The following is a 17,586-nucleotide window of genomic DNA, read 5'->3' on the forward strand; positions in this document are numbered from 1 at the left end:
CAAATAACTTATATTGACAGGGAAGTTCAAGGATTTTATAAGTTGTATTACTCTCTACATTAGGCTAAGTGTGACATGGAATAAAGTGATGAGTTCATATAACGTTATAATAGCCTAACGTTAGACAGTTTCCTAGGAGGTAGCACTAACGCTAGTTCTACACATTAACTACAACGTTACAGTAGGTTACATACAGTGCCCTCCAAAAGTATTGGAACAGTGAGGCCAATTCCTTTATTTTTGCTGTAGACTGAAAACATTTGGGCTTGACATCAAACGATGAATGTGAAACCAGAGATCAACGTTTCAGCTTTTATTTCCAGGTATTTACATCAGGATCTGATGCACAAATTAGAAAATATCACCTTTTTGTTCGAACCCACCCATTTGTCACGTGAGCAAAAGTATTGGAACATATGACTGACAGGTGTGTTTTGTTGCCCAGGTGTGTCCTATTACATACATTATTCAATCAATAAATACCACTGAATGTCTACACTCAGGTTCAGATTGGGTAAGATAGGTTTTGTCTATGCAGACTGTATTCAGAGGTGAAAACAACATGAAAACCGGAGCGCTGTCTTTGGGTGAAAAACAAGCAATTGTGAGTCTTAGAGAAGATGGAAAATCAATCAGAGCCATTGCAGAAACATTGGCCATAGCCAGTACAACCATTTGGAATGTCCTGAAGAAGAAGAAAACTACTGGTGTACTAAGTAACAGACGTCGAACAAGTAGACCAAGGAAAACATCAGCAGTTGATGACAGAAACATTGTGAGAGCTGTAAAGAAAGACCCTAAAACAACTGTTAGTGAGATCAGCAACAACCTCCAGATGGCAGGAGTGAAGGTATCACTATCTACTGTTCGCAGAAGACTTCATGAACAAAAGTACAAGGGCTACACCAGAAGATGCAAACCACTCATTAGCAAGAAGAATAGGAAGGCCAGGCTGGAATTTGCCAAAAAGTACAGAGATGAACCTTAAAAATTCTGGGACAAAGTTTTATGGACTGATGAGACAAAGATTAACTTTTACCAAAGTGATGGAAAGGCTAAAGTTTGGAGAAAGAAAGGAACTGCTCATGATCCCAAACACACAAGCTCATCTGTGAAACACGGTGGAGGTAATGTCATGGCTTGGGCTTGCATGGCTTCGTCTGGGACGGGCTCATTAATCTTCATTGAGGATGTAACACATGATGGCAGCAGCAAAATGAACTCGGAAGTCTACAGAAACATTTTGTCTGCCAATTTAAGGAAAGATGCAACCAAACTGATTGGCAGAGCCTTCATCATGCAGCAAGATAACGACCCAAAACACACTGCCAAAACAACAAAGGAGTTCATCAGGGGCAAGAAATGGAAGGTATTAGACTGGCCAAGTCAATCTCCAGACTTAAACCCTATAGAGCATGCATTTTACCTGCTTAAGAGGAGACTGAAGGGAGGAACCCCACAAAACAAACAACAACTGAAAGAGGCTGCAGTGAAAGCCTGGGAAAGCATCAAAAAGGAAGAATGCAAAAGTTTGGTGACGTCAATGGGTCACAGACTTGCTGCAGTTATTGAAAGCAAAGGATTTGCAACTAAATATTAAGTCTTATTCACTTAAATATGTTTTAAGTATATCTGTTCCAATACTTTTGCTCACATGACAAATGGGTGGATTCAAACAAAATGTGATATTTTCTTAGTTGTGCATCAGATCCTGATGTAAATACCTGGAAATAAAAGCTGAAACGTTGATCTCTGGTCTCACGTTCATTATTTGATGTCAAGCCCAAATGTTTTTAGTCTACAGCAAAAATAAAGGAATTCGCCTCACTGTTCCAATACTTTTGGAGGGCACTGTATATTCAACAGCAAAATATTTCTGTTTTATGAAATTCGAGAGACAAATATTTCAGATCTTTCATATTCAAATTCAGATAATTTTGTCAGCTTTTTAGCTCCATAAGTTTAGCCCCGCCCACAAAAACATTTTGTCGGGAAGTTGGGTCTGGGGTCGCTAGTTTTGGGAAAAAGTAGGCGCGTTCGACATGGGCTGACTTCATGCAGCGCTTCATGCAGCAGAGAAGTTTCAGACTCATATTCTGACTAGAATTATGAGTATGACAACATCAGGCTATGAAAGACCAGCAGCCGCCACTGTAATGATGGATGGTCTAAACAGTGTTTAACTCAGTTTGCCTTTAAAATGGGGACAAAAACAGGTTTATACGTGCTTCTAGATTCCCTGGTCGTGTAGACCCCCCTCCCCTCACAACACACACACAGCACACTGCAGGCCTCTCCTTCTGGCTGTCTCTTTGAAGAATCTTCTAGCCGGTAAACGGGAAAGAAGCATGAGATTCAGGCCGTGATAGAAGCACTGCTCAGGAGTCTGAACTCAAGAGCTCAGATAAGGAAAACTGATTGTGTGTGTAAATAAGATATACACTATAAATAGAGAACAAGTGTTGATAAGGAGATAGAGACAGAGAAGATAAGAAAGGTAGAGCCTCCCTATCTCTATCATCTTGTCTCTGATTATCTCAACATGTTATGAGAAGATCTGTGTCTGGGTGTGTTTTTGTCTTGTTTGTGTGTGTGTGTGTGTTCAACAGACCTTTATGATTAACAGCTCCTGTTCCGTCCTTCCCATCCTGGTGGGACTTACTGGTTATTCTGAGCCACTGTGGTCAACTATGGTCATGGTGACACACCCCATCCCCCTACTCTGGCTGGGCAGGGAATCCTCCTCTCCCCTGCCCTTAGACAATGGCAGCAGTGTCCAGACATAGCTGGTGTCTTGGGTGTACACCCCTGATAACCCTGGTGTCTGTCCCTCCCTTGGAATGTGGGTGTCTCTGATTGGCTGCCTTGCACTTTTCAGAACTAAAACCCCATCCAGACATAGGTTGTCTCCAAGGTAACCATAAGTATACCATAATTATACCATGGTAACCATACTATAATCATAGAGGGTTCGATTGAGTGAGAGAGGGAGAGAGTGTGTGTGTGATTTATTAATCATTCATAATGAGATGAACGGAGGGGAGAATAATCCGGGATTAACAGATTATAACATTTCTGTTGTCATAGCAACATTTTCATTGGGACTGAGCATTGCCACAGACAATTTTCCTCCACCGCCCAGTGTGCGTACACACACAAACTGCGGAGTTCTTCATGTGTGTGAGTGAGTGTGTTTGTGTTAATTAATGAGCTAAGAAGGTCATTTCTCATGGGGGATTAAGACGTAAATCAAACCAATCTTTAGAATTACAAAGAAAACCAGATAAACTAAAACATGAGGGACCCGATCTAGAGCATACAGAAGAGAGAGACACAGAGAGCTGGAGAGAGGGGCGAATGTGACAGATGAGAGGAGGGGAGAGAGACTGAGGATGGGTGAGAGATAGAGGGAGGGGAGAAGGATAGACAGAGAGACTGAGAGAGATAGACTGAGATGAGAGGAGGATAGAGAGACAGACAGAGAGATGGGGAGAGAGAGAGAGAGAGAGAGAGAGAAGACGAGGAGAGGAAGGAAGAGAGAGAGACAAGGAGAAAGATAGAGAGACGAGGAGATGAGGATAGAGAGACAGACAGAGACGGGGAGAGAGAGAGAGAGAGAGAGATAAGAGGAGGGGAGAGAAATAGAGAGACAAGGAGAGGAGGATAGAGGGACAGACAGGGAGATGGGGAGAGAGAGAGAGAGAGAGAGAGAGAGAGAGAGAGAGAGAGAGAGAGAGAGAGAGAGAGAGAGAGAGAGAGAGAGAGAGAGAGAGAGGAGAGGAGAGGAGAGGAGAGGAGAGGAGAGGAGAGGAGAGGAGAGGAGAGGAGAGGAGAGGAGAGGAGAGGAGAGGAGAGGAGAGGAGGGGAGAGGAGAGGAGAGAAATAGAGAGACAAGGAGAGGAGGATAGAGGGACAGACAGGGAGATGGGGAGAGAGAGAGAGAGAAGAGAAGAGAAGAGAAGAGAAGAGAAGAGAAGAGAAGAGAAGAGAAGAGAAGAGGAGGGGAGGGGAGAGAAATAGAGAGACAAGGAGAGGAGGATAGAGGGACAGACAGGGAGATGGGGAGAGAGATAGAGAGTGAGAGGAGATGAGGAGAGGATGGGAGAGTTACAGACAGAGAGAGCGAGACAAGGAGAAGAGGGGACAGGAGAATGATGGAGAGAGCAAGAGGGACAAAGACATAATGCTTCAGGTTTCCCTTCTTTGTACAGCACTATAACTAAGTTGCGTACCTTCACAACCTCTTCTCACTGTGTCTCTGATGTCTGTCTAACAGAATGTCAACTACGTTTTTCAAGCCTTTGCAAACACCCCTGTCAACACCTCCTCAACTCCCTATTATGGCAGGAGAACACAGAGTACAGCAGGATCTGCTCTACTGGGAGGTGGGGGAGGTCCTGTTGGTGGTGAAGGGTGTGTGTGTGGGGGGGACGGTGGGGACATCACTTCCTGTGGTGGATGAACTTCCTGATGTGCTGTGGCTGGCCGGGCCCCGAGATGTAATGATGAATTGACTCAGACTCACCTACTCACAACTTCCTTCCTGGTCATTGGAGACAAATTACACTGATGGCTTGATGCAGGTTAATATGGTCATTAAGATATTCTGTAGCTCCAGCCTTGCTCTAAGAAGTGGGTGTGTGTGGGGTGTGTGTGAATGTGTGTGATGAAGCGCAATGAATGCTAAGTCATTTGTTTCTTAACTTCTTTATGACATATCCTTAGTGAAAAGTTTTTTTTTCCCCAATTAAATAGTTGTAAAGAAAACCTTTGAGAGCTTTTTCTCTATTTTACAGTAAAATGGAATACAGAATGAAGGCCCGGTTGTTTGTTTTCAATAGAAACTCATTCGAAAGAAAATAAAAATGGCCATCAACATGCTTTTCTGAAGTCAATTGATAGATAGAGAACATCAAATCAGCTGGAGGAATTTACAGGCACACACCGACCTTGAGCCTGTGAAAGAGGGAGGTTAAAGGTGAGATGTGGAAGGTCAGAAAGTGTAGAAGAGAGGGAGAAGGTGCATGCTGAGGCAAGAGATAACTGAAGGCACTGAGAGGAGCATGTGTGGGAGGAGGGCACATAACCTTTTGTTTGTTCGCGATAGTAAATGGGAACTGTGATCGTTCGTTCTTTGCTGTTGTGAACCTTTTAGCCTGAAAACAGTGATTGCCTGAAGGGGCTTGTGTTGAAAATATCTTAAAGATGAAGCCTTGGTCTTTTTAAAGTTTATTAGTAAGATTGACCCAAACCCATTTGAACCTGAAGAACCCTTTCATCCAGAAATGTAACTACTTCAGTGGCTGAACTGTCTGCCTTTTACAGAATATAAACTAACATACATAAAAGGATAACAAATAATTATGAAAGCACAACATAAATGCGTACAATTGCGAGGTGACATGAATTATGTTTTTGTGTAGTGAATGGTGGGTGAAGTATAGTGGAGGGCAAGTCACAAGTGAAATGTACAGAGCCTTTTCATCAAGGCACTTTGTAAATGTGAATCTCTGTACATACATGCCACAACTTTTTAAAGGGACAGTTAAATTGTGTGTACGACCTGCCAAGGTGACACACAGCAACATACATGCCTGAGCCCAACAGGAGCTGGCTGTTAGACACGGGACTGAGGGAGGGGGAGTACGAGGAGAGGAGGAGGAGAAAGGAGGGGAGGAGGAGGAGAAAGGGGGGGAGGAGGAGGACAAATGGGGGGGAAGAGGAGGAGGAGGAAAGGGAGGAGGGCACAAAGGGGGGTAGGGGGAAAAATCGAGGAGGAGGAAGAAAGAAAGAATAAGAGAAAGAGAGAAAGAAAGAAGAAATGAGAGTGTGTGTTTGCCATGGGTTTGTTGTTGAGTCAATCTCACACCTGTTCCCCTGTTGATTTCATGTTCTTCTGGAGCCTAAAGCTACTTGTCTATCCAATCCACTCTGATCTCTCAGTCTGACAGCCTCAATATTATCGTCCTGTTTATACACTACGCCCCTACTGATTGTGTGTGTGTGTGTGAGTGCCACGCCTCCAGTTATTTTATACATCATTAAGCCGCAGTACAGATTTACCAAAACTAACAGCTTATTCCTGATCATAAATCAACATCCTCTCTCACACACATACTCACACACACGTACCAATAGTCTGATCTCAGTACTTTGATAATTATTTAATAAGCCACCGGCAGACAACAGGAATACAGTGACATAATGATTAATAATCCTTCCCTCCTTGTGGTCTCAGTGTGTGTAAGTGTATGTACGCGACTGCCTATGTGTGTGTGTCTCTAACGGTGCGTTTACACTGCAGCGACACGATGCGAGCGATAACATGTTTTCAAATCATTTTCAATGGAGCCAGGCCAATCGCTTGCGTGGTGCATTGTGGGTAGCGCGACGCGATCGAGTTGAGATTTTCTGAACTCAATGCAAATGAAGAGCGATTTTCGCTAGCAATGGCCAATCGGAGTGTTTTCTTTTTTGTCGTAATGTAGCAACCATGGTAAACATTTCTAGGTTTCAGTTTTTAAGATGGAGGAGAAATAATCGCCCGCGTGGCTGCATATCCAGTCCTGTTCGATACGTCTCTGTATTTGTACAAATACATTAATAAAAAGAATGAGGCCTGGCGCAGGGTTGCCGACCTTGCCGACCTTGCTCCTGGTGTTTTTTTTGTACATTCAAATCCAGTCTCTAGTCACATTACATAACTTCGTACTGTGGTAACTACAGTGACGGTTCTAGACAAATTTTATTGGGGGGGTCAAGGGGGGGCCAGTGTTTGATCAGAGGGGCACATAAAAAAACGGAAACAAATTATATTAAAACATTTAATGCTTTAATTTTGCTTTACATTAAAATCATACAAACCGCTCTGGCTCTCCCTCTTCCAGCTCCTCAGCTCTCTCAGCTCTCTCAATACCTTGATATGTTTCTCTCACTTTTTGTATTTACTGGGGCAAAAAAGGCTGCAATGTCCTTTCCTCGTTTCATGATGACTACTAGAAGAAGAAAAACGTGTACAAAAAATAAATAAAATAAATAGATTCAGTCAGCTCAGGGGCTGACTGAATCTATTTATTTTTTTTTACACGTTTTTCCCAGGGGGGGCCAGGGAAATTTTTACAGGGGCACTGGCCCCTGTAGGCCCCCGTGTAGAAAAGCCCCTGGGTAACTAGCTAGCTAGCAAGCTATAAGGACAGTATGATGTTGTGCTAACAGTTATTAGCAATGCTAACGTTTCCTGTATATAGCATACCAGGTAGAATGCTAAATACGTTTCTACACACATCAAATGACTCTAGCTAGACTAGCTGTAGTCGGCATTAGAAGGGAAGCTTCCGAAAAATAGCCAGAAAACGAACAACAGTCTGGCTTATTGCTAACGCCTGTCTAGATAATCTATTTGAAAGAACTGGAGAAAGGCAGGTTCTAGATACAGGATACGTTAGCATTGCTAGTAACTGTTACTAGTAACACCTAGAGTGTAGGCACGTAAACAAGTTTAGCTTGCTAACGCAAGAGCATAGGTAGAATGTGTGATAATTTAGCCTAGTTTATTGGCAATGGTGCTAACGTTGATTCATGTTCCTGACTGTGTTTCGTTCAAATAAATAACCTGTGTAATGAAAACAATACAATTCACCATGCATGTTTGTCCAGATCTTTGTCATGTTATTTTACAGCAAGATATCTACAGCTAGCCTAGCTAGCTAACTGAAGCCGAGTAGAATCACGATACGGTTTGGTTGCTAAGCTGTAGCCTAACGTTCTACCCACCTAAGTCAATCCAGTTTGCTTCAACAACAGTGGAAACAAGTAATGTTATCATTTCAAATGATATATAGTCAATCTGTTGAAAACAGTGTTGTGTAGACACAATAGATTTATTTGCGCGTTTTTATTTCAAGTCTCCAACTTCGGTGTTTCAGCGAGTGCTGCTGTTGGCCGTGTTGCGTTTTTGCTCCCAGCTTCACTCGTTGATAACCAACCAATCAGCGCGCAGCTTATCTAAATATTAATGAACATACCATAAAAGGAGAAAAGCTAGTGTTTTTTCCCGGGAACATTTCAGAGGATCTGTCAGAGGGCATAGAACAGCACCCGGGCCATTTTCAACCCAACCAATGTTACATACCCTATTCGGAGACCTTAAGGAACAGTGTGAAATACCCCAAAAACCCAGTCAATTGCCCCTTCAAGAGAACTACAATTCTACATTAATCTGTTTGATAGTCCCCCGAGCGTGGTAAACTGTGGGAAGGTGAGCGATGGCAAGCGATTCGCGTTGCTGCAGTGTAAACGCACTGTAACGGTGCGTTCACACTGCAGCGGAGCGGGGTGTCGGCTTCCAATTCATTTTCAATGAAACCAGGCGTTGACGCTTGCGTAGGGCATTGTGGGAAGGCGAGCGGAGTGTTAGATATATATATATCTATGGTTGCAAGTTGGATTTTCTCAACTTTATGTAAATGAGGAGCATGTAAACGTTAGCGTTGGCCAATCGGATTGGTTTCTTGTAACATAGCAACTGTTGGTAATGGTTTTAAACGGTTTGGTTTGTTATCAATGTCAGAGATGTAGTTATGCCACTGCATACTTCTATTCAAAAAAAAAAATATTACATAATTATTCATAAGTATGTAGTGGCATAGCTACACCTCTGACGTTATTAACAAACCAAACCATTTAAAAATCGTTTGAAAATTTAGCAAGTTATGGTTATTTAAAAAGTACATGTAGCACCAACCCAATGTTATGGGTGAGTGAATTCACTGTAGCAAGGTGCCTGCCATGTGCGGACATTCTAGACTCCGCCGTAATATCTAGTGTTTATATATATATCTATGGGGCGAACAGCACCCCGACGCGAACCGGAAGGGTTTTGTTTCGCCCTGAAGGGGCTTATTTTCACAATAATGACCAGCGTTCATACATTATCCCGCTTATTACACGGCTACTTGCCAACAAAAATAACTTAACACAGTGTGTCTTTTTACAATGTATTTGTTATCATTCGTATTGTTGATCAGCAGAGAAATAGTTCGCCAAAGACGTTGAACTTCATAGATTTAGAACATTCTTTAGGTTTCATATCCCATTCGCTCGGGTTGAAAAGTTACCGGACTACTAATCCGAGGCAAAAAGGCCACTTCCCTTGACCGCGGTCATATATGCATACCAACGGTCAAATTAGAGAAAATTGTTCACCGCAGAACATTGGGAAGCCTCATTCAAGTGAATGGAACATTCTACAGCATTAAGAACAGCCGTGTAATAAAACTCTGTATTAACTTTTCTAACATGCCCCCGAGCGTGGTGCACTGTGGGAAGGCCAGCGGTGCAGAGCGTTAAAAAACGCTGCAGTGTGAACGCACCGTAAGTGTGTTTGTGCTGTGTATGTGTGTGTGTGTGTGAGTACAGTATGTTTTAGAGCACAAATGCACGCACTCACATTTGAGAGAGACACGAAAGTCTAAGACATTTCCTCGGCACTTCAGTAAGTGCCGAGTCTACATAGACAGATGCAGAATTCTCTCCGGCAGCAGTCTTTCTTCAGGTCCCCTAGTCTACAGACTGTACATCTGATGTCCTCTCCTGCTCTCAGACAGCCTGTTTTTGCTGTTTGTTGGACCCTCAAGCACTGCCGATTACTGACCTTGAACACGCAGCCGTGAGAGAAATTAGACAAACTTGAGTGGGCTGATGTTTTAACATTCACTCATTATCTGTGGTTGGAATCTGAAAGAGAGAGTTTATTAAGTGGGATTCAAGCTAGGAGATGAGATGAGAGAGTGCAGTGTGTGTATGTGGGTAGTACTGTAGCACTGTGTGTGTATGGGTTGGTACTGTGTATGCTAAGTGTGTATGTGTGTGTAGCATTGGAGTGTATAGTTTGAGAGTTGGGGTGTGTGTAGTTTAAGTGAAGAAGATGAGAGGTTTGATGACATAACAGCTGCTAATTATTGTTGCTCTAAATTTCACTCAGTCTGTTTGATCTACTGTCCTGTGGAGATGGATAGGGAACACATTCAAACACACACACACACACACACACACACACACACACACACACACACACACACACACACACACACACACACACACACACAGGGGTCATAAGAAGGAGAGGGGAGGCTTGCGCTCTAATTACTGACTCTCTATAGGGGTTGACTTGAAGCACCAGCAACCCCTGGAACTGTGTGTGTGTGTACATACAGTATGTGCACTTACTCCTTGCGGTAGTCTCTGCTGTGCTGCGGACTCTGGTCTCAGATATCATAAGGCCAAATCAATCAAATCTCTCAAATCACCCTGGGAAGCCTGCTCAATACACCATATGGAGGATTGGGGTGATGATAGCTACCCCCCTAACTCCCGCTGCCCCTTGCCCCCCACCCCATCACCTCCCTGCCCTTCTACACTCTCACCAGTCCAACAGACGTGCTCTGAAATCGTAACTGCCAGAGCCCCCCACATTCAAGTAACAGGAGTGTTCACTCTGACATACCCTTAAGTCAGCAAATGCCAAATGTTGAATTTCTGTCTCTTGTTGTCATTGTGTGTTTGTGTCTATCTGTGCTAGTGCATTTGTCATGTACGGTATGTGTGTGTGAAATAAAAACGACACGCATACCAACAATACCATCAGTTCCTGTTTTATTCCTGCAGTCTCTCTACGACACCCCTGGACAAATTATTTACACAACAGACATTATTAAATTATGAAATACTATTCAAGGTCTTTTTACGAGCCGACTCTGGAAAACAGTTATTGCCTATTTCTAAGGGTTGTGTTTGTGCCCCAGCACCGGGCTTGTGTCTCACCCTGTATAAAAGCTTTCTCCTGGATTCAGATAACCCCAGAGCGATGGAGTCAGAGCAGGGCAGGCATTTTCTCTTCGCCTCTCTCTTCCTCTCTGGTGTGAAGAGTACTTCAAAAGACAGCTGGTCTGTCTCCCGTGCAGGTGGCTAGAGAGAGGGAGATGAGAGGAGGCCAGTCGGTCTTTGTAGCAGGTGCAATGTTCCTCCCTGCACAGAGCGAGGAGAGCAGGAGAGCCCCAGGATCAAAGGGCCCCGTCTCCTGGCACCTGCTTTGTCCATGTGACCGAAGGCAAGCAGTTCAACGGCTAAATGGGAAACTGCATTTATTTTAAAAAGGTCAAACATGTTTGATGTTGGCGTGTCCAAGTGCGTATTTTGTGTGTATGTGTGTCTGTGAGAGAGTTTACAGAACAGAGTCCAGTGGTGCTATTTGACTTGATGTGGCTGCATCAGTTGTTCTTTTCTACTTGTGATCCAAAGTCAGTGTCTTGTCTCTGAGTGGCCCGAGGGCTGGTTCTAGTGGTTCTAGAGATGACTGTAGTGGTTCTGGGGCTGGTCCCAGGAATTATTCTTATGGTTCTAGGGATGATTCCAATGGTTCTAGAAGCTGGCTCCACGGCTGTCTATAGTGGGTCTGGGGACTGTCTCTAGTGGTCCTAGGAGCTTGTTGTAGTGGTTCTGGGGCTGTTGCTAGGACTGATTCTAAGGACTGATACCAGCCAGCGGTGACAGGGAGGCATCATGGCCTTCACCCTAGAGAGAGAATCACAGCGCTTTCTGCTGGAACCTCAAGGGCCAGACATTGTCTATGTACGTCTGAGGCCGCAGGGGGTGCAGGGTCAGGGGGAAAAGGGGTGTGCGGGGGGAGGGATGGAGGTCTGTGGAAGGAGGGAGGAGAGGGAGGGGGGAATGGGACAGCAATATTGAGGGGAAGTGAGACGAGAAGGAGAGGGGAGCGAGATGGGGGTGGGGACGATGAGGATGCAGGGGAGCTATGGAGTGGGGCACGTGAGGTGGGTGGGGACTAAGGGATGTGGGTGGGGAGAGGGAGGCCATGGAAAGAGCTGTGTTTTGGAGGAGGATGTGATGGAGGCTCGGGAGGGGCGAGGAGGGGGAGGCAGGGGGGAGAGAGAGGAGCCCCAGAGGGATGGGCTGTGGATACAGATCCTGGGGGGTCAATGTCATCAGTTGAGTGGTGGAGGATTCTTGTCTGTGTGTGTATACAGCATGTGTGTGCATGGGGTGGGAACACACCGGTAGTTGGTTCTGTAGAGAGAGGTGTGTGAATTCCTCCTCGGGGGTCATGTGTGTGTGTGTGTGCGTGTGAGGGTGTGTGTGTGTGAGAGTGATTGTGTCTCTCTCTTCCTGAGGAGTCTGTAACAGTCTCTGCATGTGCTCTCTGGCCTGCTCCTGCAGGAGGCGGTACTTGTCCATCTCCTCAGGGCTAAAGGTGATTGGCCCTTCTGTAGGTCCATCCTCAGACCTGGGTTGGGATTGGTGGAGGGAGGGATGGCTGGGAGAACCTGACTGGTCCTGAGGAGACAAATGACTGTCTGTGTCCTCTCTGCTCTCAGTGTTCATCCTCTCTTTCCTCTCCTCCCTCTCCTCACCCTCATCCTCTCTCCTCCGCTCCTCCCTTCTCTCCTCTGTTCTCTCTCTTTTCCGTCTCTGTATGGAGGGCAGTTTACCTATTAGGGGGAGGCTCCTCTTCTGCAGGGGGGCCCTAGGGGGGCTGGGGTCAGGGATCACAGGGTCAAGGTTGAGGTTTGAGTCCAGTGTAGTTTTGGAAACCGTCATGGGAGAGGGGAAGGGGGGTGATTTGTGTTTGGGGGCAGTTGGTTTCTCTGTAGGGGGAGAGCGGGGAGAGAAAAGTCTGGAAAAGGTGGGGGAGGGTTGTGGTGCTGAGGTGGGTGAAGGTCTCCGCTCCATGGAGGGCGAGAGGCCCAGGGCTGTTGTGGCTCTTGTTGCCCCACCCAGGGTGAGCCCTGAGCGGATACTTTCCCTGCTCCACTCCCCACTCAACTCAGACACACTGGTGATGCTGCTGCAGGAGCCAGGGCTGAGGCCCCTTGTGCCCCCTGCATCACACACATACCTGGTGCTGGGAGTGTGTGTGTTTCTGCTGCCACAGTAATCAGGGCTCGGGGGTCGCCTGCTCTCCCACCTCCAGGCCCACTCCGGGCTGCCTCTCCTATCCCCCGGATCTAGTGTGTGTCTGGAGCCACCCTGCTCCTCCCAGCTGTCTCCACTGCCCCAGGTACATCTGTCTGGGCTGGGTTCCCCTGCACCTCTGCCCCCATCCATGTATTCTACCCTGGGGTGTCCAATCCTCTGATTCCAGCCAGCATCCAGCCTGATACAACCTCCAGCCCTGGTCCACTCCAGGGCCCTGTGCTTGGGTCTCGAGTCACACCGACCCCAAACCAATCCACCACCAGGGTTCGGGCCACTCATCCAGTCCCAGTGTTCTGACTCTATCACCTGCCTGTTTCTCTCCCTGCTGTTCTTCTCCTCTTTTTCTCTGTCCCTTCTGCCTATAATTCCTCTTTCATTACTTCTCCAGCCTCCGTTCAGCTCGAAACTCCCCCCCCTCCTCTCACTGTACTTCCTGCCCTGCTGCATGTATGTTCTCTTTCTCAATGGGCTGATGCTTGGACTGTTGTCAGGGTAACCGTAGTTAGGGTAGCCCCCAGTGTTACCATGGTGACATGCTTCCCAGGACAACTTCATGAAAGATTGCAGAGAGGAGGAGAAGCGTGGCTCCCAGGAAAACCGTCCCTCACACTTTTCCCATCCCTCCTTCCCTCCATCCCCCTCTCTCTCTGTGTGAAGGAGAGTGTGTGTCCTCGCTTGGCCCAGCGCTGGGTGACAGGGGTACGAGTCTGGACTGGGACTCCTGGAAGTCTTCTCTCCACCAGTTCCAGACTCACTCTTGTGCGAAAGGCAGCCACTCGCTGGCCTGCGAACACTCCTCCCCGTCTTCGTGTTCCCTTCATCCTCCCTCCTCCTCCTCCTCCCAACCTTCATCTTCCCCTCATCCTCCATCCTCCTCCTACCCCCCACCCGGGCCCCGGTGTGTCCTCTCTTCTCCCCAGAGACCGTAGCAACAACGCTTTTCAGACTGCACGCTGTCGCTCCACACTTGTTTGAAGTCCCTCCTCCCACTCCTTTCTTCCTCTCCATGAGCCGATGTCTCTTTGCACCATCACTTCTGTTCCTGGGCAACGCGTTTAAGCCGCCCACGGGCTGAGAACACACACGCTCAGGGCAAGTGTCGCTCCCACACACATACCTGGGCTGGCGCGCTTGCACACCCTCCATGGCTGGCCTGCTGACATCGTCTAATTTGCGGTCGCCGGCAGATACAGCTCGCTCCCTCTGCCGTCTCTCGCCTCCTGAGCTCCACCTCAGAGGATTGTGGGAGTTTTTGTTATTCCTGTCATCGTGACTGAGGTCAGGGAAGGGGTTGATCTGTCCCTTGCATGCGATCTGACGCCACACAGCTTGTCTCCTGTTCTCTATGTGGGCGGCTTGCTGTGTTTTGGAGGGCGGCTGTATCTGGGGGGGCGGATGCATCTGGGGTGGTAGCTGTGTCTGGGGGGGTGGATGTTTCTGGGGGGGGGGATGTGCTTCTGCAGACTGTATATCTGTCTTCCTTTTGTTCTCTGTCTGGGGGGGAACAGCTCTGCCGTGGAGCTGCTTCTGATCCTTGACAAGTGGGGGGCGCAGGCCTGAGTTCGACTTGAGTGTGAGGAGTGTGTGTGAGTAAGATTTGTCTGTGTGTGTTAGTATGTGTGAGTTCACCTCGTCTGTGTGCGTGAGGGGTGTGTGTGAGTTCGCGTCTACTGTGAGAATGGGGCTTAAGTGTGAGTAAATATTCTCTGTTGGCATAGCTGGTGTGTGCGAGTTAAATTCCTTGGTAACTGTCAGAAGTGTGTGTGAGTTGATGTCCTCTATCCGCACAGGAAGTGTGTGAGAGCTCTTTTCCTCTACGCGCATGTGTGAGCTGGGCCCTTCTTTCCTCCGTGTGTTCTGACGACCCTTCAACACTCCGCTGTGGTTGCCGTGGAAACAGAGACAGCGAGGTCTGCAGCTGTAGGAGAGAGGAGGTTGAGTCTTGGTGAACTTCAAGAGCTCCACCGGCCATCTCAAACTGCTGGACCCGTCTTTGCCGAGCACACACGTATACAAGGCTGGAGACTGCCCTCGGCCTCCTCTCCTCATCCCCCATAGCCTCCTCTGTCTGTCTTGTGTGTGCCAGAGTGGTCGTGTTCTGGCCAAGGAGGAGGAAGAGGAGGGGGAAGAGGATGAGGGGATGCCTCCCTCTATTCTATCCCTGTGTTTAAAGGTGCTTTCTGAAGTGCTGCGGTACACTGGATGTTCTCGGCTCTGCTCTTCTTTCTGCCCCAAACAGTCCCTCATTAAGCTACGCTCTCTCTCCTCCCCTTCTTCCCCCTCACCCCGCTGCTCTGGGAGGAGGGTTTGTGTCGACATCTCAGCACCTTGCCCCACCTCTTCATCCATCTTCTCCTCTTCCATCTTCATTCGGGCCTTTCTCTGCCCTTGCCCCACCTTCTCCTCCTCCTCCTGGTCTGAGAAGACAGATGCAGATGGTTCCAGCCTCTGCCCCCTCCGGGAGAAGCAGAAGGAGACCCCCACCCTGGTGCCATCCCTGTCCCACCCAGAGAGAGAGTGCGGAGGTGACAGGTCCAGGCAAGACTGGGGATTCACAGCAGGAGGTCTTTCAACTGAGGGATCTTGTGCTTTAGTAGGTTGGGGAGGGGAGTGGATGTGAGGGCGGAGATGGGAGCATTGGCCCAGTGCCTGGGGTTTAGTGGGGCTTGTACAGGGCTGACTGGAGGTCTGGGGTGGGGTGGGAAGAGGGCTGTGGGTCAGGTTGCTACCCCCAGGACTGGACTCATGTCTAAGCCCTCTGGTTCCTCTGAGGCAACAGACCCATCCTGTGGCTCTGGAGAGGAGAGAAGGAGAGAAGAAAAAGAGGAAGCATACATTCATTAAAATTGTCATAACATGTTTTTTTAACCTCTTAGCGTAGGATTGTTAAGTGCCAAACTACCCAACACACAATATTATTCATTATATATTGGTACACATGTAGGGCGACCAGAAGCATGACCCTGAAAAGGAAGACATTTGGGTCTAAAAAGGAGGACAAAGTGACAAAAAGGCCGGGGGGGATGGGGGCCATTAGTATGAAATCAAGACAATAACATTAGTCATTTTAGTAAGTCAACAGTCTAAACTCCTGTAAGAGTGGTGATGTTTCACAGCATGAAATAATTTGGTCATCTCAGCAGCGGTTGTTTTATCATCCGCTGCGTTGTTCGGAGCAAAAAATTGTCCGGCAGAGTGCCCGGCAGAACTAGCATTATCCTTGTGCCGTAGCGGCATGCCACTCTGAAGCCCATTTCCTCCTACTACTCAATGCGACAGAGCTTACAGAAGGCATGATTTTGATCTGTGCTGCTCTTAGTGGCAAAGTAAGTAAGTACATTTTATTTATAAAGCACACTCAAAACACAGCAAGCCTGACCGAAGTGCCGAACAAAGCACAAAAACAGATTCCAAATACATTTTTAAAACACTATAAAAAACACAGTAAAACAAAATACAAAACAGTCAACAACAGAAAACAATAAACAGCAAGTCAAGTGGTGGGAAACGCCAGAACATAAAGGTGGGTCTTAAGCCTGGATTTAAAAACAGACAATGAAGGAGCCTGCCTAATAGATAGGGGAAGCTGATTCCACCAGCAACTGAAAAGGCCCTATCACCTGTACGTACACAGCGTGATCGGGGAATATATAAAAGAAACTTGTCCGCAGACCTCAGTGACCTAATGGGTGCGTGCAATTTTAAAAGGTCCGAGATGTATGAAGGAGCCTGTCCATTAAGAGCTTTAAAAACAAACAATAACATTTGAAAATGTATTCTAAACTGGACAGGAAGCCAGTGCAAAGAGGCCAAGACTGGGGTAATGTGGTCAAACTTTCTAGTGGACGATAAAATTCTTGCAGCAGCATTCTGCACCATCTGAAGACAGGCAATTGAGGACTGGGGGAGACCATCATAGAGGGAATTACAATAATCTAAATGTGAGGTGATAAAAGCATGAATAACAGTTTCAAGGTCTTTAAAAGACAATGCAGATTTAACCTTGGAAATCAGTCGTAACTGATAGAAACTGTTTTTTACCACAGAGTTAATCTGCTTGACTAACCCAAGGTCTGAGTTAATAATGAACCCAAGGTTCCTTACATGAGAGCTGACACTAGGAAAAAAATTACTAACCATGCTACCAAGACTAGCTCTCGAGCCAGCAGGACCAAAAATTATAACTTCGGTCTTTTCCTCATTTAGTTGGAGAAAATTATTTGAAAGCCATTTCTTTATATCCGAAATGCAGTCTAAAAGAGGTTGAACAGTATCATTGGGTTTCAAAGACAGATAAAGTTGTGTGTCATCAGCATAAAAATGAAACGAGATGTTATGTTTCCTAATGATATCTCCTAGAGGAAGCATATACAGATTAAAAAGAATTGGCCCCAGAACTGACCCCTGCGGAACCCCAGAAGAAACAGGAGCTACGGAAGAAGAAAAGCTATCTACAGTGACTGAAAAGGTCCTGTCAGTAAGATAGGACCTGAACCACTGTAGTGCAGTCCCCTTAACCCCAGCCCAGTGTTCCAACCTCGCAATGAGGATGTCATGATCCACCGTATCAAAGGCAGCGGTGAGATCCAATAA

At 46.7% G+C, this 17,586-nt stretch overlaps 1 protein-coding gene across 1 annotated transcript in view; it reads right to left on the reverse strand.

Moving 5' to 3' along the window:
• Positions 1-11,583: 11,583 nt before the first annotated feature.
• The window catches only part of LOC124475784, a 96,138-nt gene continuing 90,135 nt past the window's right edge, over positions 11,584-17,586 (reverse strand). The window contains exons 5-7 of the mRNA XM_047032600.1: positions 13,749-15,787; positions 12,507-12,662; positions 11,584-11,696 (exon numbers count right to left, since the gene is read on the reverse strand). Of these exons, the coding sequence (XP_046888556.1) occupies positions 11,584-11,696; positions 12,507-12,662; positions 13,749-15,787 (2,308 nt within the window). The remainder of the gene's footprint in view (positions 11,697-12,506; positions 12,663-13,748; positions 15,788-17,586) is intronic.

The sequence above is a fragment of the Hypomesus transpacificus genome, chromosome 2 (genome assembly GCF_021917145.1).
Source record: "Hypomesus transpacificus isolate Combined female chromosome 2, fHypTra1, whole genome shotgun sequence".
Classification (NCBI taxonomy): Eukaryota; Metazoa; Chordata; class Actinopteri; order Osmeriformes; family Osmeridae; genus Hypomesus; species Hypomesus transpacificus.